At 33.5% G+C, this 24,458-nt stretch overlaps 2 protein-coding genes across 4 annotated transcripts in view; one reads left to right on the forward strand and one right to left on the reverse strand.

Moving 5' to 3' along the window:
• The window catches only part of LOC135844923 (rhotekin-like), an 81,554-nt gene that overhangs the window by 55,367 nt on the left and 1,729 nt on the right, over positions 1–24,458 (reverse strand). The window contains exon 1 of one of the 3 annotated variants that reach the window (XM_065363318.1): positions 24,072–24,325. The exons of 1 other annotated variant lie outside the window; for it this stretch is intronic. In XM_065363318.1, the coding sequence (XP_065219390.1) occupies positions 24,072–24,200 (129 nt within the window). In that variant the 5' untranslated portion in view covers positions 24,201–24,325. Of the gene's footprint in view, positions 1–21,975; positions 22,420–24,071; positions 24,326–24,458 lie in introns of those variants that run through there. One more of the 3 variants, XM_065363317.1, reaches the window with a different exon arrangement.
• LOC135842430 (uncharacterized) lies at positions 1,381–5,606 on the forward strand. Its single transcript, XM_065359885.1, has 2 exons — positions 1,381–1,685; positions 3,708–5,606. Coding segments are annotated over exons 1-2 (1,893 nt in total). The 5' UTR covers positions 1,381–1,684; the 3' UTR covers positions 5,600–5,606.

Raw genomic sequence — 24,458 nt, forward strand, 5'->3', positions numbered from 1 at the left:
ATATTCAAGGTTATGACCAAGGTAACGCGATTGGTAATGGTTCACAAATCGGAGAGAAAAAAAACCACCGCGGTGTAATTCTTTCGCTAATACCAATATTATTATTACCATTACATAATACCTAGATGCAAAAAAACGAGAAAAAAAGTCACCGTGAACTCTTCAGAAGCTCGGTCAACGGTATCATTCGTATACTCGTGTATGTCAGATCACCCTGTATCAACTTATTTATACCAACAAGAGAGTGAAAAAAAAAAATCACTGAATAGGTGAGTACTTCCTTTAAGCGTACATGTACAAAGCACCGTTAACCAGTTCCACGTCCATAAAAGCTACTCACCGTGTAATGAAAATTTTCAACAAATAAGGCCACCATGAATGGCAAGTCACGTATGGTGAGCATATTTTGGGCAAAGTGTGTCTATGTACTATGCCATGGATTACCCATCGGGAGCTGGGATGGTAAGTTTTTTTACACTCTGAATAGATAGCTCTCAGCTTCATGAAGTTGGTACAAGTATGTAAGAAAACCTGATCAGGTATTGGCAATAATTCGCCGACAAGTAGAGTAATCAGTTAAATAGTACCTTGGGTAAATGGTTGCTTCGAAATGGGCGTTTTCCTGCCTAGCTTCTTGTATTTAATTAACCTATAAGACGTGTAGGTAAGTCGCAAGTCTATATGTACGTGCGAGTAACAACTCGAGTCTCGAGGAGAGAATTTTATTACAATTTTCACACTCACACTGCGTATCGGTGTCCGAAAAATCAACCTAACAAATAGGGTAGCGATTACAATGGAAATTCAACACGCCCCAGTCCCCTTTTTTCCTATTGTTCAATGGCACAGGATCATAGCACGTGCTACAGAAGCGTCGAATGTGCAACCGAAAAAACCGTATGTACCCTTTTTTATGCCTCAACTGTCGCTAATCTTTTGACTCGTGTGAAATTCGTATTATTAATATGATTAATCGCCGCGCTTACGTAAAACTTTATACGATTTTACATACGTAATACAAAAAGTTTAGCCAAAGAATAATAATACCTACATTTAAATAATAAGAATACCGTGATCTAATGTATCACACACGAGCTATACAGGCACCCTTTTCGCTGAACGAAATCTTCTCATTGACGTAAGGTAAAAGAACCAGTTAAAAGTTCAATTTGAAGGGCAACCTAGAGTAAGTTTAGCAAAACCGGTATATACGCGTAAAATATAATTACTATCGCTGGTGCGATTATACTTTTTATAAATTATAAACAGGAAGGAACATCGATACATTTATACCGGTGAAAGAGAGAAGATTGAGAGAAAAATTCATTTTAGACCTATCATAGGTTGGTAGAGGTGTATTATACGCTTTGTCATGTAAGGATGCCTAAATAGAAATAGTTAGGCAATTACATTGGCATAAATTCGACGATCCTCTTCAAGGTTAAAATCATAGGTGGGAAAATTGATAGCTTATGACGTTAGGTACTTACCTACTTAACGTCAGTATATTTTCGGTAATTCGAGTATATGAACGTGTTTGTTCGAATGTATTTTATCTTTTTGATAATGTAATAAGTGAACATTCTTTTTTCAATTATTAAATGGTGTAATATTTCGGTACACGAGTTCGAATTATTTCAAATGATTTATTTTCAACTTTAGTTCCTGAGTATGCATCAAATGGAGTAAGTTCTTAATTCGAGCAAACCGGCTAGGCTGAGGTAACTCCTCATGCCATAGTTCCGGGCAGTATTTAGGGCTTTCTCAAACTAGGCTACTATATAATTCAGCTAAGAATTGTAGTCGCAACTTATTAATTAGATAATCAAGGAGATGGTTTTTTCTTAAGCTTGCAATTTAGATAATCCAGTTAAGGATTTAATTCGCCTAGTTTTCAAATAAGATAATCTAGTGAAAGATTTCAATATGTGACCATCTCATTTTATTCTTAGAATTAAAATGTACGTAATTTTTAATTACAATTCGAGTTAGATAAAACTAGGACATTGTCCGAAAATGGTTTATGATTGTAGACTCTGTCTACCTTGTAAATAGATATGTTCCCCTGTTTTGGTTTGAGATTACTCGAAAGCTATCTCCATTTTATTAGAGCATTAATTTATGTTGATATAGGTAGGTTATTATTTCCTATATAAACTCACCCCAGTTATCTCAACAGTAAAATTCCTATACCTATTCCTACTCACTTACGTTCCCTAGTCCAAAAATTTTCCTATTTTCAAATCAATCTATATCACATAAATTAATTTGGCGCCCAACGTGGGGCTAGGGCTTAGTGTGTTTAATAGGTATTAATTAATCCTATAAAAAATTCAAATTTCGAAATTTTTTTGTGTCAAAATTCATCTTCGAACATGTGTTCAAAATGTAGGCATGAAGATAGGTTTCGAGTAATAAAATATGGCCGATAATAGAATTATAACTCGCGTTATCTATATTCCATTGTGAGACACTCTCGCCTGATAGTGAAGTACGGTCCGCATGTGGATAGGTACTGAATAGGTAGGTACCTATCTACTTAGGGAACGAGTTTGTGAGAGAGTGTATTTAACATCAAGCAGAAAGCAACGATAATTATACAAGTCTTTTCGTTGTACCAACTTTGTAAAGTACCAGCATTCGAGTACCAGAATCAAACTAGATAACGACACGTATAATTCGAATTATCTGTACCTCATTGACAAAGTACCAGAAATCGATCATCATACTACGTATAATAACACACGCTTATACATGTAGTTTTAAATACATTACTTTGTATAGCCTCGGCTAGGAAGGATTTTGGTAAAGGCCACGAAATTAAATTCCCCTCTCCCGCGTATTTTCGAGTACCCGAGTATAAGAAATACACCTTAGCTTTAAGTTTATGTTTTTCTAATAAAATTCATCGAAAAAAAAAAAAAAAAAAAAAATATGAGTATAGAGGAATCAACATCGTGTTGACTAAATTCTCAGAATCGTACGCATTTGTTTCTCTTTTGTATTAGATCGCCATTTTATATTTCTTATCTTTCTAGTCTCCAACGATCGCAACATTGAGTTTTACTACTAAGTATTTGTCTAGCTTTTGTAATGTAAACATCTCGTCTTCGTATGTATTTGCGTTTACGTGCAATTTGTTTGAATTTTATGCGGTTTTTTGATTTTGATTTGAAATTTAATTCGAGTAATGTGCTTGCGATCGATTTCGAACTTTTGAGAGTAAATCTTTAATTGAATTTTCGTTTCTTATGAAGTGAAGTGTGGTTCGAGTATTTCGCGAGATTGTGTCGAATTCGATTATTTTCCATCAATCCTATCCTGTTGTATACGTGGGAATTTTTATCGTTACGAGTATCATGGCGTTTGTAGAGGTAAAGATTTAGAAACCATTTGAACTTGATTCTTCTATACTATTATTGTGTTGTGTAATTGTCCAAAGGCATTTTACTTGCCAAAATTGGTTATGTAAAATGTAACCTGGCGCCTGACGTGGTAATGAATCCCTTTCGGAATTTTTCATGCAACGTAAGGTGTTTTTGGACAATTTAGGTTAATTTTAGTTTTAAAATATTTGTGTTAGACCATCACCTTGATTGAAGTAGGGAAATAGTTCAGTTAGGGATTTTAGAGATAGTTAGGAAAATACTGCCCAGAACAAGTCGGTGTAAACGCTCGAGTTTGTACTTACTGATTATTCTCCATAGTGAATAACGAAGAAGAGCCTGTGATCCAGATCAACGAAGATACGAAATCTCCGTCTGTTAGTATTCATTATACTGACCCTGCAGTTCTCCAGTATTCGATATCTGATAGTTTTGTACTCGAGTTGTCTATCAGTCCAAACGACAAAATCGATACTACAACTACATCCAACGAAGCAGATAGTTCGATAGATAAAGAATTAAGTGGTTTTCGAGACCAGTTCAACGAAACTGTTTACAATCCTGAATTTTCCGACGGTTATATAAAATACCATCGAGCTCGAACAATTTCGAATTCATCATCTTTATCGACTTCTTCGGAACAACTCGATTTAAATTCAGCCGAGAAGAAAGAACGTCGACGAGCCAAAATATTTTTCCCCGAACGTGAATTGCGACCAAAGAAACTTCCAGTAGGTTTCTATAAAGAAACTAAATCGAAATTTCGTCCACGCTCGCAAAAAACGCACGATTCTACGAGTAGTGACGTGATACGAATTCCAGTCGAGATTCCACCGGAAGATAACGAAGTATTCGACGAGACATATCAACCAGCAGAAATGTCTCATACTCAGCAAGAATACGAAGCCGTGATTGCTGAAAATGCTCGATTGAAACAAAGACAAAAGGAGTTAGAAGAGATTAATCGTAAACGATTATCGTTGCTACCCGGTGCTGATGAAGCAGGAACATCACAGAATTCGAATAATGTGTCTGCAGCACAATTAATTGATGCTTTAGAAATAACGAATGAAAGAATGTCTGAATCTGTAGCTATGCAATTTGCTATACATAACAAACCAAATCGAAGTTCAGCAGGAGGTCGAGATTTTGTTCCACAACCAACTTGTATTACAATTCCACAACGGAATTTTAATTTGAACGTCAAACAAGAAGAGTTTGAGATTGGTATTCCTGGCTCGAGATCATTACTAATAATTGATGAAGTGGAATTTTCGAGTACTGATAATTCAGCTAGTAATAAATCGATCAAAGTGATTTGTGAAGGAGCTCGAGTTACTCCTTGGAAAGCTTCAGATGATCATAGAACTGTCGAGGAATTTTTAATTGAGTTCGAGAATGAAATCCGCCAACTTGTACGAACAAACAAGGAGTATAATCTAGCACTCGATTTTTTCTTGTCACATGCCGAATTATTGAATTACAAAAAAGCCATAAAATTTGACGGTCCATGGCACGAGAATGCTATAAAGTTAGTAAAGCAATTCTCAACAATCAATAATCAGCAACGAGATATCCGAAATTTCGAGAAAGACAAGAAGAAACCTCAACAAAGCGTCGTCGACTTTTCTACATTTTGGTTGAGAAGAATGAGGTGGAATACCTCAGTCACAGCAAAATGGATCGTACAAGTTTTGTTGACTAAAATTGGACCAGAGTATCGCGAAATTTTTAAAGAATGCACGGCCAGTGATACTATTGAAGATATTATCGAAGAAATTCGTGAAATGGAAGATGGTGGAATATCAAATAAAAAAGATATGGACGCTTCTATATATTACCACCAAGCTGTAAAACCATTAATTAGTAAGATGAAAAAATCTGGCTCATCGTCTTCAACTAATGACGATTCTCGTTCAAGTAGCTCGAATAGAACTAGTAGTTCTAGTGATAATCGATCAAAGAAATTTAATCCCTTTGAGAAATTTGATAAAGGTCAAATTTTTAAGCGTACTGATCGTGATGGAAAAGCTCGATTCAAAGCAGTTGGCAGTGTTAATGAAATCGATATGAAAGAAGAAGGAGTTTCAGTTTGTTACGTCGACGCGAATAAAAATATCAAAGATTACGATGTCGAAAATCCTCCAAATTTTGACGAAGAATTCGAATGTAATGAAATTGAAATATCGATCGATGATTTAAACTTGAATTAGGTAACACCAACGGTCGCGGTGCTACCTCAAATCGATCAAAGTCGACCTCTTCTCATCAGGCTGCGATTATTAACAAAAAAGACACTCCAGTGATACCTCCAGTTGTTCCAGAGATACCTAAAAAAGAAAAAGTATTTCTTTTTAATGGAGGTGTATTATATATTGGCAGTCAACAAATGTTCAAATTCTTACAATTCCACGAGAATACCAACATCGCAAAAGAAGAAGAAGAATACTTGTTAGTTGGTGATTCATTAACGGCGAAAAGAGCTAATGAATTGCTTGAAGAAAAAACATTCGATATTCCTTTTGGAACTGATCACGCTTTAGTTCATCTGGGTTTGCAAGAATCGATTTTCAAGAAATTCGACAGTTCAATGTTCCAGAATGAATTAAATAAACTTGTATCGAAACTTAGAGATTATTATCAGATACCAAACATCGTATTAGCGTTGATTCCTCCGATAAATTTTCCTACACCAACAAAAGATTATTGGGATGTTCTTGAGGAAATAAATAAAACAATTTATTTTACAACTCGAAATCAAGAAAAATGTCTTTTTTGGAATGCTTTTTCACCATTTGTTAAAAGAAATGAACTGGTTCCTTCTGAAAATAAATGGTTCAAGTACGTCGCTGAAGGCAAAATTCTCTATGAACCTAAAGGAGAATTATATGATAGCGGAAGATCGAGTTCGAAATTACCTGGTTATGCAAAATGGAAATATTGTGAACTTAGCAAACTGCATTACGAAATGTGTAGTTTTTTCAAGAAATATTGCAAAGTAAATTTATTTCCAAAAAGAGACAAAGAATCAAAAGAACGCGATAATCTACTCGATGGAACTTATGGAAAAAGTGATCAGCCAGTTTCATTCAATTTGAACGATAGCATAATTGATGTTTTAAATCCTATCGAGATCGAGTATAAAAACAAAGATGTATCGCCGAAAATTACTGTCCAGTTTGGCAAAATCGATGTAGATGCATTACTTGATAATGGGTGCTCCCACGTACTGATGAATGAAAATGTATTCGAACGCATAGTAGCTGAGTACCCGGAATTGAGGAAAAGCGAAGTTCGAGCTGAAGGGATGGGACAAAAATTCTCTTTGGCCGCAACGAAATCTCATCCGAAAATCAACAAAATGGCATACGTACCAATGAGTTTTCCATGCCAAAAGCCACAAAAGGGAGTTTACAATATCCAAGTATTCGTTGTGAAAGATCTGAATACTCCCTTAATTATTGGCAGAAATTTAATGAGCGAATTCGAAATGGTAATCCATACCGCTGGTAATTACGTCGAAGTCACGGATCCGAATGTTACGATTATGCAAAATAGAACGTTTAAAATTCCTTACAAAGATGCTGACAAAAATCCAGCTAATTTCGAGTTAAACAAAGATCCTAAACAGAAGCCACTCAAAGAGGTCCAGTTCATTACATTGATGAAACCTAAAGAAATATTTTCGATCAGTGAGAATCCAGCTTACGTTATCGAGACAGAACTGCAGTACAAAATAGAAGAAGCAGTTGAAGGCACCGAGCTCTCAACTAAGCATAAAGGTACGTTGCGTAAACATATCTATAACAATTGTGAGCCTTTTGAGAATAGGATAGGATTATGCAATTGTTATGAACATAGATTTGCATTCGTTGGTAATAAATTGCCACCACCTCATAAAGTATGGTGTAAAACTCGACCGATTCCTCATAGATATGAAGATGGTGTAGCCGAAATTATAAGAAAATGGAAAAAAGAGGGTAAGGTAGTAGAACGTCAATCTCCTTATAAGTTAGGTCTCGTTTTTGTCGATAAAGGTGGCGGTAAAGTGCGAATTTGCCTAGATGGTCGTCCTTTGAATGAATTTATTTTGAGACATTCGACTGAACCTCCGAATATTAACCACATGCGTATGAAGTTCAAGGACATGAAATACTTCACAATTTTCGATTTCAACAATGGCTTTCTACAAATTAAACTTGCTGAAGACCAACAATGCGTGCTATCATTTACCATTGACGGTATTCCTTTCGTCATGACCGTTGTGGGATTTGGTACTGAGGACAGTCTCGCAGCATTCGTATATGCATTACGATTGGTACTTCGTGGATGTGAAGAATTCACAGGTGTATACGTCGATGATGTTATCATATATTCAAGAACAATCGAAGAACATCTTGAACACATTCGAATATTCCTAGAAAAAGTAAAAGCTGCTGGAATGACACTCAATCTTCGAAAAACGCAATGGTGTCGTCGTAAAATTAAATACCTTGGAATGATTTTCTCTGATGAGGGAGTCCAGGTGGATCCCGAAAAAATCGAGCCTATACTGAATTTTGAGCTTCCAAAAGACGTAAAAAGCCTCCAACAATTCTTGGGCATGTTTCAATACTACCGAGAGTACATGCCCAGAATTAGTCTACTCTGCGCTCCCCTTTATGCGATGACAACTGATAAAGGTGGATTTATTTGGACGAAAGAAAATATTGTGCATTTTGAGTTATTGAAGAAAGAATTGGCGAAAGAAACGTTGTTAGCATATCCAGACTTTACAAAGCCTTTTTACGTTTATACCGATGCTTCAACGAAGGCCATCGCAGGAGTAGTTATGCAACCAGTTCGAGCAGACGAAACTGATTGGATGATGCCAATTGCCTTTACATCTCGAGTTTTGAAAGGATATGAAAAATCCTATTCAGTGATGGAACTCGAGTTACTAGCAGTGGTACATTTATTAGCCAAAAATTACTACCTATTAGCTGGCAATGAAGTGAACTTATATACAGATAATATCGCTGTAACCTATTTGAAGAAAAATGAATTATTACCAAATAGGATTATGAAATGGTTATTATACCTAGATAACTTCAGAGTGAATATTCAACATATTTCTGGATGTGAAAATTCGATCGCAGATTTCCTCTCAAGGTATTCTTTCAACATCACTGAAAATGATAAGAATTTCACAGTGTTTCTATTTGACTATGTACCACCAAAGTGTTTATATACTGAATTTCGACGCCTTCGAACTGTTCAAAATAATGATGATGTAGTACGTCATTACATTTTGAAATTTCCAGAAAAAACTCGAGTTGATGATAAATTGAAACTAGTAGTGTATCAGAACCAAAATGATTATGATTGGAGAATATTTATTCCCAAAAGTTTACAACGTGAAGTCATCCAACACTATCACTACGAATACGGCCATGTTGGAATTACCAAGTTAATTAAGATAATACGACGTCATTTTGATTGGCCTGGAATGACTACTCAAGTCTATCAGTTCGTGAACGAATGTATTTCCTGCCAAGTTTCTCAAAAAACTTCAACTCGATTATATGGACCAATTCAATCTATAACTTCAGAGTACTTCAATCAGATGATTTGCGTTGATAATTTTGGTCCACTACCTCCTAGTACAGCTGGATGTGATACTATTTTCGTAGTAGAAAACCATTTTACAAAATATGTTCGATTGTACCCGATTAAAGCCAATAACTCGACTAACTTGATCGAAAAAGTTAAAATATGGATGAATGAATTTGGAATTCCGAAAATTGTGCTGAGTGATAATGGACCTCAATTTTCTTCAAATTATTGGCGAGATTATTGGAAAAATATGAATGTTAAAGTTCGATATACGTCACGTTACACTCCAAATAGCAATCCAGCTGAAAGAATTATGAGTACTGTTGGTTCGAGTATCAGGAAATATTTAAGTGACAAACAGAAATCATGGTTTCAAATATTGCCTGATATTGAAAAGAAACTTAATTATACAGAAAGTACTGTAACAGGTTATATACCCTTTGAAGCTGTGAAGAGAAGATTAGTTCCAGATCCATTGGTCGACATTGTAAAAAAGCGAGTTTTACCATCAAATATTCTTCAAAAGATCCAAGAAAATATGAAAAAAGATCGAGACCGAAAACTCGATTATTTTAGTCGATATCGTAAGCCTATTATTTTGGAGAAAGGTGAACGAGTTTTTGTACGAAATCATCCAAGATCATCAAAAGCTAAAGGTGTCGCTGCGAAGTTATGTCATCAATGGAAAGGTCCTTATAAAATAATTAAGAAACCTTTCATAAACGTATATGAACTAGAAGACGAAAATCGACCAGGTCATATAATACGAGAGAATATTCGACATCTGAAAAAATATGACCACACAACTGATGATATAAAGCCTCCACCAAAAGAATAGGAGTCTTTGCCTTCTTGTCTGAGTCTTCTTTCTTGTCTCTCTTGTATTTTATCTTATTTGTAAATTGAATAGATTGTAAATCGTTACAAGCCTCATAGAATTATTCTAACCTGTACATTTGTAAATATTTTTATGTTCACAGAATAAAGCGTATTCGATTTGTAATCGGAATCATGTTCATCCGATGAAGACGACGAAAGAAAGCTACAGTGATTTCGAATGTATGCCAGAGAATCTTGAGACTCGAGTTTTGTTTACGCGTTCGAACCAAAATCGCCGTCTACGAATGATCTTCGCCAAAGTCGACTGCCCAATTGAATACAAAATACGCAATGCTATTGCACAGATGAAGTTAGCTGCCGATATCGAACAAGTCTACGTGGAAAGTGAATTCCATCGCATCGAACTCTATATACGTGATTTCATCGCAATGTCACTCGCCGCAGGAGAATTTGAGGAGTTAAAACCGATCCTAACTTCAGACGTTCCTGCTTATTCGAATTTTGTATCATCTGTCACGTTCGAGATTTTGGGTCTTGCGAGTTTCATCGATGATTCGATCAAAACTCTCTGGAAACCGTCCGTAAACGGCGTAACGCCGAATCCAGAGCCTACGAGTTCGAACATAAGTCATGGAGCGGATAACTCAACTGAATCAGTATCCAACTCGCAATCCGAAATTCCAGCCAAAATGCTCGCAATTGAATACCCGGTAAACTCACCTGAAACGAACAGCAAAGAGAAGAAAAAAGTAGAATTTGCGGACGATACAAAACCCGGTGATTACGACGACTATTGTGACGAGGATTTTGTCACTGACTCTGAGTCTGAAGAAGTAATCGAGCTCCTGAATAAAACTTGCCAAAAAATCGATAATTTAAAGGTCACCGTCACCAATGATCAGCGCTGCGTTCGTGAATTACAAGTCAAATTAACACGATGTGATGGAAAAGTAGTAAACCAACTCAAGAGTCCCGATGAAGGTATTCCAAATCCGAAAAAGTCGGCTATAGAGAAAGAACACTCGAGTATACCAGCTGTCAAAATTCCTGAGAATCGTACGAAGCTCCTACCTCCTTCACACGCACCAATTTCGAGCACCATGACCATTATTTACGGCTGTGGAATGCAATGACGAGAGGAACATACGTGCATTTTAAAATAGTCATACCTCGTTACCATCTGTATAGACAAAGGCAGACATTTGAATGGCCTCGAATTCACATAGAAGCTGTAGCTTGGCGGAATCATTTGAACCTGGTTAGACGTACATTCAAAAATGAGATTTTTCCAGCAATTCACGTTGTACCACCGATATGGTCTTATAATCGCGACTCGAGTTTTAATTTCTTATTGACGATTTTGGGAAAGATTCATAACGATAACTTGGAAATTATTTTCGATCCTACCCTCGAAGTGTCTCTGGTCAACGATGCTGCTTTGACTTTCTTCGATCCGTACGTCTCTTTCAACTTTGAGGTGCTCGATCATGCCAAAGCGATATACGTGCCTTGGCTAGATGAATTCCGATTGGTATCGCGAAGAACCACTGACGTGCCGATAAAGTTGACACCGGATATTCATTTTCACGTCAATGAGACCCACAGTATTAAGTGTCATGTGGTGGATTTCCAAACTCGTAGGAAACATGAAGCTCACCATGGTACTGTAATAATTGGCCGGCAGCAACTTGAACCGTATATCATTAGTTACGATCCATCAACGGTAATTCTCAACCTGAGTGGACCTCCTCAAAACCCCTTGTCTCGATCAGCTCGATGTAAAGTCAAGATTCCTGAAGTTCGATCAATTGGCATAATGAGGAGTTTAAGCTTAATGACTCGAGATCAATTACAATTCGAATTTCAGCCGATAGAAAGATACCTAATTAAGCAGACTCGTGGCAGTCGATAATCAAAGAAATGTAACGGTTTAGATTTTTTCTTCGTTTAGTACTCGAGTGATTTGTATCGGTTTTCGGTTATGTTTTGAATCTATGTACTAACTTTTTGTAATTGTCGTGTATTTTTGTTTTTTGGATGATGTGTTTTTCCGATTATTAATCGTTTTTCATATCTTTTTGATTTTGTACTCGTTTAATTGTATCTTTTTGATAAAAATGTAAATATGTTGTTAACCGAATGTTTGATGTAATATTAGATAGAATGTTTTTGTTTCAAAATTTTTGTATAGTGTCAATTTTCCCCTCCTATCGATTTTCTTTTTGTCGGGGGGAGAGTTTATGTCATGTAAGGATGCCTAAATAGAAATAGTTAGGCAATTACATTGGCATAAATTCGACGATCCTCTTCAAGGTTAAAATCATAGGTGGGAAAATTGATAGCTTATGACGTTAGGTACTTACCTACTTAACGTCAGTATATTTTCGGTAATTTGAGTATATGAACGTGTTTGTTCGAATGTATTTTATCTTTTTGATAATGTAATAAGTGAACATTCTTTTTTCAATTATTAAATGGTGTAATATTTCGGTACACGAGTTCGAATTATTTCAAATGATTTATTTTCAACTTTAGTTCCTGAGTATGCATCAAATGGAGTAAGTTCTTAATTCGAGCAAACCGGCTAGGCTGAGGTAACTCCTCATGCCATAGTTCCGGGCAGTATTTAGGGCTTTCTCAAACTAGGCTACTATATAATTCAGCTAAGAATTGTAGTCGCAACTTATTAATTAGATAATCAAGGAGATGGTTTTTTCTTAAGCTTGCAATTTAGATAATCCAGTTAAGGATTTAATTCGCCTAGTTTTCAAATAAGATAATCTAGTGAAAGATTTCAATATGTGACCATCTCATTTTATTCTTAGAATTAAAATGTACGTAATTTTTAATTACAATTCGAGTTAGATAAAACTAGGACATTGTCCGAAAATGGTTTATGATTGTAGACTCTGTCTACCTTGTAAATAGATATGTTCCCCTGTTTTGGTTTGAGATTACTCGAAAGCTATCTCCATTTTATTAGAGCATTAATTTATGTTGATATAGGTAGGTTATTATTTCCTATATAAACTCACCCCAGTTATCTCAACAGTAAAATTCCTATACCTATTCCTACTCACTTACGTTCCCTAGTCCAAAAATTTTCCTATTTTCAAATCAATCTATATCACAGCTTCGTATAGGAAATATATATGTAAATTTTCTATCACAAGTATAATCGAAGTGTTGAAATGGTTACGTCGTTAATTAAGTTTTTTATTTACCTTTTGCATAACGAAAGTGGTCCAATTCGTATAAATTACCCTCATCTGCGGATTAAGGATATTTTCAACGACTATTTAAAAAAATACTCGTAGACGAGTAGATATGGTCGTTCTTTATAAAAGTGAATTGGAATTTTCATTTCGTAATCAGCGTGTGGTAGTGGTAGAAGTGTATAGTGATACACGTGCACTTCGAGTAAGAGTAATATTCAGCTTACACATTCACATGTGTGGCTAAAATCGGTACGAACTGCTTAGGAAATTTTGCTATTCTAAGTATAATTAGCGAGTTTTTAACGAAACATTAACAGCGGGAGAGGCAGGAGTGGTGGTAAATTACCATGTGCGAAGTATCAGCCCACTCCCAACACTTTTCTCAGTGTTGTTTTACTCGTAAGTAATACGTATCCTACTCAAATTTCTTCAAAAAAAAAGAAGAGATCAGGAAAAATGATTCCTTTGCTAGAGCTTGATGATTTACATGAAAAAGACTCGAAAAGTCACCAGTAATTCTTTTAGGATTTTTGGCAACTAGTCCAAATTATCAAATTGATTCCAAAATTACCTTTGTGTTGTTGTTTTTTTTCATACTTCAAGAGGTAAGAAAAAAAATGTAAGGTGAAGGTTAGGATAACACGAATACACTTATCAAAGTTCAAATAATTTTTAGAGCATTTTGAGCAATTTTACATTTTTTTACACGATTTTTATGATATTTTGAACTTTTTTTTTTGAATTTCCATTAAATATAGTACAAATGTACCTATGTACCTATGTAGTTTTTTTGCTCATTTTCTCACACAGGGTGTCTAACAAAATCTGAAAACTAAAAAGAAGGACCTTTGAAGAACCTTTTTAAAATTGAAAATGTGCTGATACCCCCCGCCCCCTCCCACTCATTTCCACCGAATTTCCAAAAAATTACTTCGAAACTTTATTTTTTTAAAGAAACCAAAAAAAATAATCAAGAAAAATACATCAAACAATGGAAATAATCAATTGGGTTTCATTAACAAAATATTTAATTTTTTGTTACTATATTTAATTATTTTGATGTTTAAAAAAATGAAAAATTCTGAAAAATTGAGTTTTCATTTTTCTTTTAATTTTGATTAAATTACAGACTTATTTGAAAATTTGAAAAAAAGGACGTGTCCTGACTTTTTTGAAAAGAAGAACCCATATAGGCAAAGAAAAATACAAACTTTTCCTGACCTTCTGGATCGGAAAGACTGTTAGACACCCTGTCACAATTTAAAGAAATTTTGTTGATTCTTGCGCAATTTTTCAATGCTATTTTTTATACGTTGTTTCACCATATTCGATAATTTCTTTTAATTCAACTTTTTTGATATTTTTCAACCATGTTTTAGATTTTTAAGCAATTTTTGCATTATTTTATACAAAATTTACTGCATATTCAATGACTTTTTTCAATTGTCATTTTTGCTAATTATTCTGTAATTTCAGAAGTTTTTTTTTCGTCAATATTTTATACTTACCTATCATTTTTGTAATGCTGTGTCAATTTTTTCGCAATTTTCGATAATTTTTTGTCAATTTCACTGGATTTTAAACACTATTTGTGAATTTTCTCCGCTTTTAAAGCAATTTTAGCAGATATTGCCTATTTTTAAAGGATTTTTGAATCGTTTACTAAACTTTCAGCGCATTTTGAATCATTTTTATAGCATTTTGGGACCATTTTGTGTTATTTTATTCTATTTTGATATCTTATAAAAATTTACTTTTTTTTTTACCTTTCTATGTAATGTATGTATATGGAATTTGCTGTTGATACAAATCTTCAAAAAAACATAATTTTTCACACCAGCTAAAAATTTTTGTTGAAAAAATCACTACTTTCTCATTATTTTTTTTCAACCAAATTTTCAGAAAGCTCTCCACTCGACCCCCTCCCTCCTCCCACCACACACAAAAAAATTAACAAAGTCAAATCTTTCACAGAAAAACTTTTTAACAAAATTGAAATTTGAAGAAAATTTGTATGCAAACTACAAAGTAAAATTTCATCAAAAATAAACTTTTTTTCATTGATCTGATCGTTTTTGTTGCACGTTTGAATTTTTCAGGGACTGAAAGCTTCAAAATGAAACTTACTTTCGGCTTCTAACTTCCAAAAGAAAAAACTGAAACTTTTGGCTTTAGCAATTAATTCGGCTAGCTTTTGGCTTTTCTAAAAATCAGCTAAAGCTGAAATTTTGAATGAAAAATAACTAAGCGCCGTATTCATAGATGGTAAATTTGTTACTTATGGATCACTTGTCTAAAAGTGCGAATTTTGATTCAATTTTTCCCGTAGACGAATGAAAATTTCATATTTTCAGAGATAAATCCATACTTTGAAGCCAATTTCTCAATTTCTCAACTAAAAAAATTTCAAAAAATTTAATCAAAACGTACCTACCATAAAAAAAAGCTTGGTAAAAAGCCGTATGAAATGAAACTTCTAGCTGGCTTTTGACTTTTTCAAAATGAAACTTGGCTAGCTTTTAACTTCCAAAATTCGGTAAAAAATATGAAACTTTCGGCTTTTTTCGGCTTTTGGCTTTCAGCTTTCGGCTAGCTTTCAGTCCCTGGAATTTTTTCTTTTTTTTTACTAAATTCACTACTTTTTCACTACTTTCATTACCATTTTTAAAATCACTACTTTCACTACCGCTTAGATACCCTAGGATTTTTAAAACTTCACCAAACATCGAGAAATAAAGTTCAGAAGCTGAATCTGCTCTAGTGATACATTTTGGGGTCCTCTTTTGACTCCTTTCCATCCAGTTCAAAATTTTTGCTCCCGTTTGAGGAACTTCTCTTAATTTATTAAAGCCACCTTGTGACTTTTGCCACAAAATCATTCAAAAAGTCATCACATACGAGTTTTCTAAATCACCTGATTTCAAAAAATAGAACTGTAGCTCACAATCACAGCTTATAAATATAAAATAAAAAATAGAATATCTAGTGGCGTTTTTCTGCAAAACGACACCATTTTTCGTGCAGTTCTTATAATTTTCAATTCATCAAGTGACTTACTCATTTTCATTCGTTAGAAAATATTTGAGTACCTACTCATATGACGAAAATTCGACTCACCTGAAACAGAAAAAAAAATACAACGTGAATCATTTGATTTTGATTAATCATCTCACAATTCTAATAATCATCATTATCAATACTGAATTGTAAAAGGAAAAATTCGCAGGCCTGTCTTCAGAACGGCTCTAAAAACTGAAAATTCTACACGTAGGTATCAGAAATAGTGAAATTCTTAATTTTTTACGTCAACACCCCAATCAACTTTAACCTTTACTTTCAAATTACGCGTACCGAACGCGGTGAAGAATTTACTAGCATTTCCGTGACAAGTTTGGTAGCAAGTGCGACCTTTCGGTGTCATCTTTTGACATGTCGTTAAACGCCGAAGACTTACGATGCGCCTGTGAAAGCGCCATTACCATATTGCTCGCTTGATTTCTCTATAACGTTTAGTAAAATTAACGTGCTATTAATACGTGAATGTATTCAAAATAGCTCGCTCAAATAGAAACTATATGCTATATGGAAATAATATAGAGATAACGATTTAATAACATTTTATTATATTAGATAGTCTAACGGTGGCGTAAATTTCAAACCACGATTTATTATTACGTATAGTGCAATGCAGCGGGAAAAAAATCACAGTGGATGATGGAAAAGTTGGCGAAAAAATACTGCTGGCTGTAGTGTTTTTTTTTTTCACGTAATGACTTCACGTATCCAGTACCTCAGCCTATCTAATGTACCTATAGATTTTTACTATACGGTTCGAGATCTGATCTTATAATCATCCTAACTTGATAAAGCTTACAAGTGGTAATTACTTTTAAAACCGTGTCCGCGCTTATGAAATGAATAAGTCATTTTTGCTTGCCAGCCGAACAAGGTATAAGAAAAAAAGTACAAAGAAAATGTTCGATACGCGTAAATGAAACGAACCTGTGTGAACAATGATCTTCTCTTTGGTTCATATTCACATGTGTAACGAATTTCTTCGGAACGTTGAACTGTTTCCAAAATATAACGCCAACAGAGACAGATGAGTACATGAGAGTCAATTTGATACAAGCGGATAGAAAATTCAACTTCGGAAAGGTCTCTCTTTCACTCGTATAGCTCTCCTTAAAATACTTGATCGTACCCCAACGCGAAAAAATTGTCATTAAGAGGTTTCCTGTGTAGAAGCAATGTACACTTCCTCATGAATGAATCATCATAGCGAGCAAGGATGAAAATTTACGAGCTCGCGAATAATGACATCAATTTTCAAATCCTCCAAGAAAAAAGGAAGAAGTCGAAACCGCGTGTGAATTACGTATCTTTTCAGCTAATGCTCAGTACACAATTGCAATATATGTACATGATGATGATGAATCATTATACGTATTACGTACATACACTTACACATGTTTTGAAAATGTATCAATGACTCTTTACGTTGGGAGTATCTTCTACGCACAATGTACGTATCACTTTTTTCCAATTATTATTATCATTTTTTTCATAACGGAATGAATGTAGGTATAGAAATGAATTATGTATTATAATTGGCATCCAAAATGATAAGTAATATTATACGATAAAAGATTAATCAAATCCGAACAAATAAGCGACGAATGAATAGGCTTGAAATGGTGTTTTTTTTCATACGTTAAGTGCAGTTATAGCCATTGTAATGGGTGATGAGTATTTTTTTTATTGAGGATATGGACGATAATATGAATTTGAATACAATGAAGTGAATCAAAATACGTGAAGGTTTTTTAATTTTATCCAAAATAACGAAGCATATGCGAAGATTTTTTTTCATTAGCAAAATACAATGCGCATATACGTAGGCCTAAAATATGTCTTGTATACACTGTTCAAAAATAAAGTGTTATTAAAAAAAAAATTAATTGTTTGGTTACGGTTTTTGAAACAATTCTTCGAGACGTTAATTTGGATAAGAAATGTCATTTTCGTGACGTTGGGTATTTACTTATTCGTCATCTTGTAGTGTAACATGGAATTGAGGCTTCTTCGTGAAAATTATGTGTTACTTGTAATGTGCAAATCTGTTTGTTTGTAATCAAGACGAGAGAGGAGAAAGTTCAAAAACTCATTTTTCCAAATTATTTACTCAAATTTTTTTCAATTGAATCATTCTACCTCTTTTTTCTAGTTTTTTTGCTTCTGTAATTTTTGATTTGTTTCAATTTATTGACAAGTTTTCAGAGACTTCTATTTTTTCACCTATGTTATAAATTCTCAAAACCTTTTCAAAAATTCCAAATTTTGAGTTTTTGCGGAGGAAGGGGGGGGGGGGTATTTTTTTGGATATTTTACCCATTTTGAAAATTAATGTCGATATAGTTGAATTTGAGTAAACTGAAAAATTGGATTTTATTCTGTTCAATTTTTAAGAGTTTGCTACTGCAGCATTCCCTCTTTTTTTCCATTCGATTTAAAGAACTAAAACTGAACGAAATTAATTATCTGAAAATCGGAATTCGCACTAAAATAATAAAAATTGAAACTACAGGGTGTCTATCAGGTTGAGTCACTTTTTAATTTTTTGAAAAACAGGCAGATAGAACATTTCTTTTCAATATTAAAAAAATTGAGAAAAATCTTAAAGCAATTAACTATGATTTTTTAACCAAATTTGAAATAATTTTTTACAAAGAGAATTTTTGACCACTGGTTTAGTGATTTTGCAATTTAAATTTGAGCTCCGAGATCTGCATTAGAGCACATCGCAGAAATAAACAAAAAAAAAATAGGTTCAATCGAAAAATTGAAGGTCCTACAAGATTTTAAACTTCCAAAAATGGTCTAAATCACAATAAAAATGAATGAAAAAAATCTAATGGTCATTTATTACAAAAAAAAGCCAAATATGGTGACATTTTCATTGCTTTCGTCAAACTTATTGATTATTGAAATGGTTTAAAAATACTCGAAAGACATTAAAATCATTCAAATTCACCAAAAACTGAGAAAATTTCAGAAAATTTGAACAAAATTTCTTGAAAATCGCAATAATGAAAATGATCAAAAATTGATGAAATGCAAGTATAGGTAAGTAATACTTGAAAAATATTGGTTAAAAACATAAACATGATATTTTTCTTCCCTTCTTTCAACGTAATTTTGACTTGAATTTCACTTGTTTTTGACCATTTTTATGCAATTTTCAACTTATTTTCATGGTATTTAAAGCAACTTTTGCAAAAATTTCGTTGGTTTTTGGCAATTTTTTATGATTTTAATACTTCTCAAGTGTTCTAAAGTCATTTTAAACATTCTCCATCATCATTAACGATATTTTGGCCAGTAATTACCAAATTTCACAGAATTTTACAAAAATTAAAAACGTTTTTCGTAATTTTCTCCGATTTTAATGGTTTTTTAAAAGTATTTTTATGTTATTTTAAACATGTTTTATTGGTGTTTCAAGAAATTTCTGCTGAATTTTACAAAATTTTCTAGAACATTCAATGATTTAAAATTTTTTTTATAGTTTTCAATGATTTTATGTCATTTTAACATTTGTCAACGATATTTTATGCCATTTTTTTGAGAATTCTGGAAAATTTTAATGAAGTTTCATCAGTTTTTGAGAATTTTCAATCATTTTAATATCATTTCAATGAATTTTACTCATGTTTTAGGCAATTTGTGATGTTTTTCCAAATTTTACAGGAACTTCGCCAATTTTTTTCCAGTTTTTATTGATTTTAATAGTTTTTTGTAGTATTTTTATGCCATTTTTGACACTTTTTACAATGTTGGATGCAAATTTTGCTATATTTTTTTTCCTGAATTCAATCAGTTTTTGATGGTTTTAAATAATTTTAATTCTTTTCAAGTACCTTATGTCATTTTTAACATGTTTTATTTGTAATTACGTTTCATGCAATTTTTGATGAAATTTGCTCAATTTTTGCTGAAATTTCATCAGTTTTTAGTGTTTTTTGATGGTTTTAATGATTATTTTTATGCCGCTTTCAACATGTTTTAATGATTTCATTATTGGTTAAAATATTTTGACTTCTTCTCTATTTATGTTGGATTGTTGGGCTATTTTGGAAAATTTAAAATTAATCTTGTGAGGCGTTCAATTTTCTCGATTGGGCATCTGAAATTTTTGATAAAATATTGCTCGGATAGCAAGATGGAGAGAGTATCCCTATAAAAATCAAAAAAGTTGAAAACCCAAAAAATGTCTAGAACTCTAGAATCAGAAATAGATGAAAAAAAAAAAAAAATAGAAACCACTCTTTTTTGATACAAAATAAAAATTACCATTCACCAATACCAAAGTAAGTAATAAAAAATTCAGAACCAGAATTTGTCACCAACATTTTTTCTCCATCTCTGAGATAGTCAAGTTGGCCTTTCAAAAGTAAAACCACCCTCAAAAAATAGGTGTAAAGTCTCCTGTGAGAGAAAAATGGTTATGTTGGATATATTTTTGGCTCAAAAGCTGACCACCAAAGTCTGAAGTAATATCGGTACTCGATAGGATTTATCAAGTTTTCAAACGTCTGAAATAGAGTAAAGAAATCTTGAATTTATTTTCTATAATTCCTTTGAAACTTTGATAAGGCCTGGTAGAAATCGAATACGCTCGTGCATGATTTCAAAAATTCATTATTAATCTTTATCCAAATCTTAAAAAATTTGACACAATTTTGGAATTTATTGGATTTTTGAAAATTTTCAAGTTTTAAAGTTTTCAAAAGTCTGAAAAATAATTAAGGTTTTACTGCACTTTTTTCAACATTAGAAATTATAATCATCCATGCCAATACACCTAACAAGGGAACCTCATAAGGTGTCACACTCCGATTTGAACGGGACCGCGATTTTTGGAAAGAGCATAGTCTAAAACCTCCAAAACCAATTTTTCAGCTACCCAAGTTCATTTTTCGATTTTTGGCGAATTTTTGAAAATTCAAAATTGACTGTTTTTGGCGATTTATGCTTTTTAAAAAAAAAAGTACGTACTTGATCAATAAAAATGGTCAAAATAAGTCCCAAAACTAATATTAATTACCCAAATCCAAATTTCACAATCTCCAGCCATTCTGGAGCCTCCAGCGCGATTTTTCAATTTCTCCTAAATTTTGAATTCGCTCTAGAAGGCGTGAATATGAAGTTGGGCAGCTAAAAATCGAGTTGTATATTACACTCGACCTGTTTAACGAGTTTATCCGCATTTGAGCCGATTTTGAGAGTGACACCTAAAAAATGGTTTTTGAGCAGCTTTTTTCAAAATTAAAAAATCAAAAAAATCAAAAGTTTTCCGTTTGTGTGGAAATTTTTGAAATTCACGCGTATCGCTGTATTTTGTCCAAAACTAACCCCCCAAATCCAAATTTCACAATTTCCAGCCATTCTGGAGCCTCCAGTGCGATTTTTCAATTTCTCCAGAATTTTGAATTTGATCCAGAAGTCGCGTGAATATGAATTTGGACAGCTAAAAATCGAGTTGTGTGTTATACTCGACCTGTTAAATGAGTTTATCCCCATTTGAGCCGATTTTGGGAGTGACACCTCAAGAGTAGTTTTTTTTTCAAGACTTTGGAAAAGGGGCAAGACTTCAAATCCTCTCGAAGTTCTGAAATACGTATAGATTCGAACGAAAAAGAATTTAGAAAATCGAACACAACAAAATAATTTTCACATCGAGACAAACACTCAGGCACATGGAAATCAATCAAATACCAGTCATCAAATTAAACCGAGACCAGCTTTATACAAGTAGCAAATAGCACGGGATGTTTACAATCCAAATAATAGGCTAACATTAGTGAAAAATTGTAACAAAATCAAAACCATAACACTCATTAAGACTATAATAATTAATTAGTAACACGACTAACTTCATTTACACGGTCGTGATTTCCAAATAAATCATCATTTACGACGGCAACATTGGACGTCCTTGATCGAAAATGATTCCAAACAGATCGACAAGTACGTATCTTTTGATCGGCAGATTCGCAAGGTCGCACAAGTCTCGTTTCCGATTCGCCAATTGATATCAATGCACTTCCGTCGATCTCATTTTCCGGCACAATATACACCCGCACTTTATACATCTCGACACATTTGTTGCTATCACAACGACTACAACTTTCGCGCAAACCAAGCTCAAAGCTTAGAAGAACTTGGAAATCGAGCACCCATCAATATTTTTCAAATACGACCGTACAGAGAGGAAAAAAAATCACCGACGAGGCGTTTATTGACATTAAATCGCGATCGAGTCGACTAGTTACACGATCGCCAAGACGATGCAAAAAGAATCGATCGCGATACAATGAGAGTACGTTTCTCGATGGTCATCGAGTGCATACAAACGAGCTAATCATCTATAGGTAATGTAAACAGTAAACACCGTTCGAGCCTTCGAGGAGACAGAATACCCTACTACTGCAAATGCAGTTCCTAATCAGATGACCCGCAAAACCAACCCTTTGGAAACCTGTTCGTTTGAAGTTATCAAATAACTGCTCATACCTGATTCACCTTGTTACGTAAAAATGGAAAAAATATCTTTCAAATCATTACCGAATAACATTGCGATAGTCTGGTTTTAGTTCGGTAGTATTTCTTCTCGTATACTATTCCATTCCATTTGTAAACAAACGTTTGCTTTCACGAATTCCGCCTTCTTTACGCTGTAATTATCGTTTAGCACATATTTCCAACCTTTATTTCGAAATACACGGTATCAATTTTTTGATTAATCTAATTGGTATTGGAGATTGGGGAATGGAGATGTTGGCATAAATTAACCGACATTCGTAATAGATGCTCGAAAAAATTAACCGTTAATTTCCGAATAAAAGAACCTGACTTAGAAATCATGCAGGACGAGATAAAAAAAGAAGCAAGGTGCATTGGATTTGGGATTAAAATATAATACAAATCTTACATCATTCTATGTACCATCGACCCTGTCTTTTCACCAATCGATTTACCACATACGATTAACATTAATTGCATAATCCTTACAACAATGTACGAACATATTAAAAATAATGAGGCAATGTAATTGCTGGTAAGAAAAATCAAGCCGTGCAGCTTCAATTGTGTATTCACGCATCCGATAATAATCATCAACTGTACAGAATAAATTTCAAAGCGAATACGAATACCATCGATGCTCTAGATATAGGAGTTCATTAAAAAATAAATCGTCTAACAACCAAATGATTTCAATAGAAATGCTTGTACGAGTTTTCTGTTAATTTCACTTTTTTTTTCGATCATTATTTCAATTCATTTGTATACCTACTGAGAACCTGTACCCTGTACCTACTTATAATCAAGTGACATATTATTTCGTCAAAAAAATTAATCGATTTACAATTTCCAGTTTAGAATGATAATAAAAGTGCCGAACTAAATACAAATTCTACGGTAAAATAGGATTTGTTTTAGTTATTACAACTTCATTGCCTCATTTATTATGTAATTCATATTCAAAATATTTTGAACTGCCTATATATCTTTGTAATAATGGGAATGCCGAAGGTGTTTACTTTGTTCCATTCGTTCGAGCAGTGAAAACAGATACTCATTTTATACTCCTTTTGATTGAGAAATATCCCATTACTGATTTGAAATTTAATCCTTGATAGCTTCGAGTAATTAGAATTTAAATTACTGTCCATCGAGGACAGTTTCCAGGAGTTGAGAACGAAGAAAAATTATCAAGTTGGAAGTAAACAAATCATAACAGTCCAATATCCATGGCGAATGCATAACTAACGAAAGATCTGCAACTGCACCCGAGCTTAATGTGTTTGATTTTTTTTCGTAAAACGGTGAAAAAATCCTCAATTTAGAATGTAGATGCTGAATTCGGTATTGAGAGATGTATTTTGTTTTTATCAATACAGGTACTTGAGTAACAAAAACATTGAAGTAAATCATGAATGCAACATGTTTGATGTGTATTTTTACTCACTTTTCTCTGTTTAATGCGGAAAGATTCCCTTTTTCGAATCCTTGATTGGAAATTGTTCACATTATGTAGGAAATGATTCTCTTTATCAATGTTGATATCAGGTACTTTAAATTTTCTTCGTGGTGCCATTTCGCCAATAAATATGAAAACTCGAGCATAAAATGAACCAAGCACGCGAAACGAATGATAAAACACTTTTTTAGTAATAAAACCGCTCGAACAAATTACTTTTTTACAAGAAAGGTGATTTTTTTGTAGCAAAAATCAAATTTTTGTAAAAATTCAAAATAACTGATAATTCGTTAATTATGGAGTTTTAGCAAGTATACTGGATAATAAATGAACTGAAAAGATGCTTTCACGAAGTCACGACAATCGAGCGAATGC

This window comes from Planococcus citri, chromosome 4, assembly GCF_950023065.1.
Source record: "Planococcus citri chromosome 4, ihPlaCitr1.1, whole genome shotgun sequence".
Lineage (NCBI taxonomy): Eukaryota > Metazoa > Arthropoda > Insecta > Hemiptera > Pseudococcidae > Planococcus > Planococcus citri.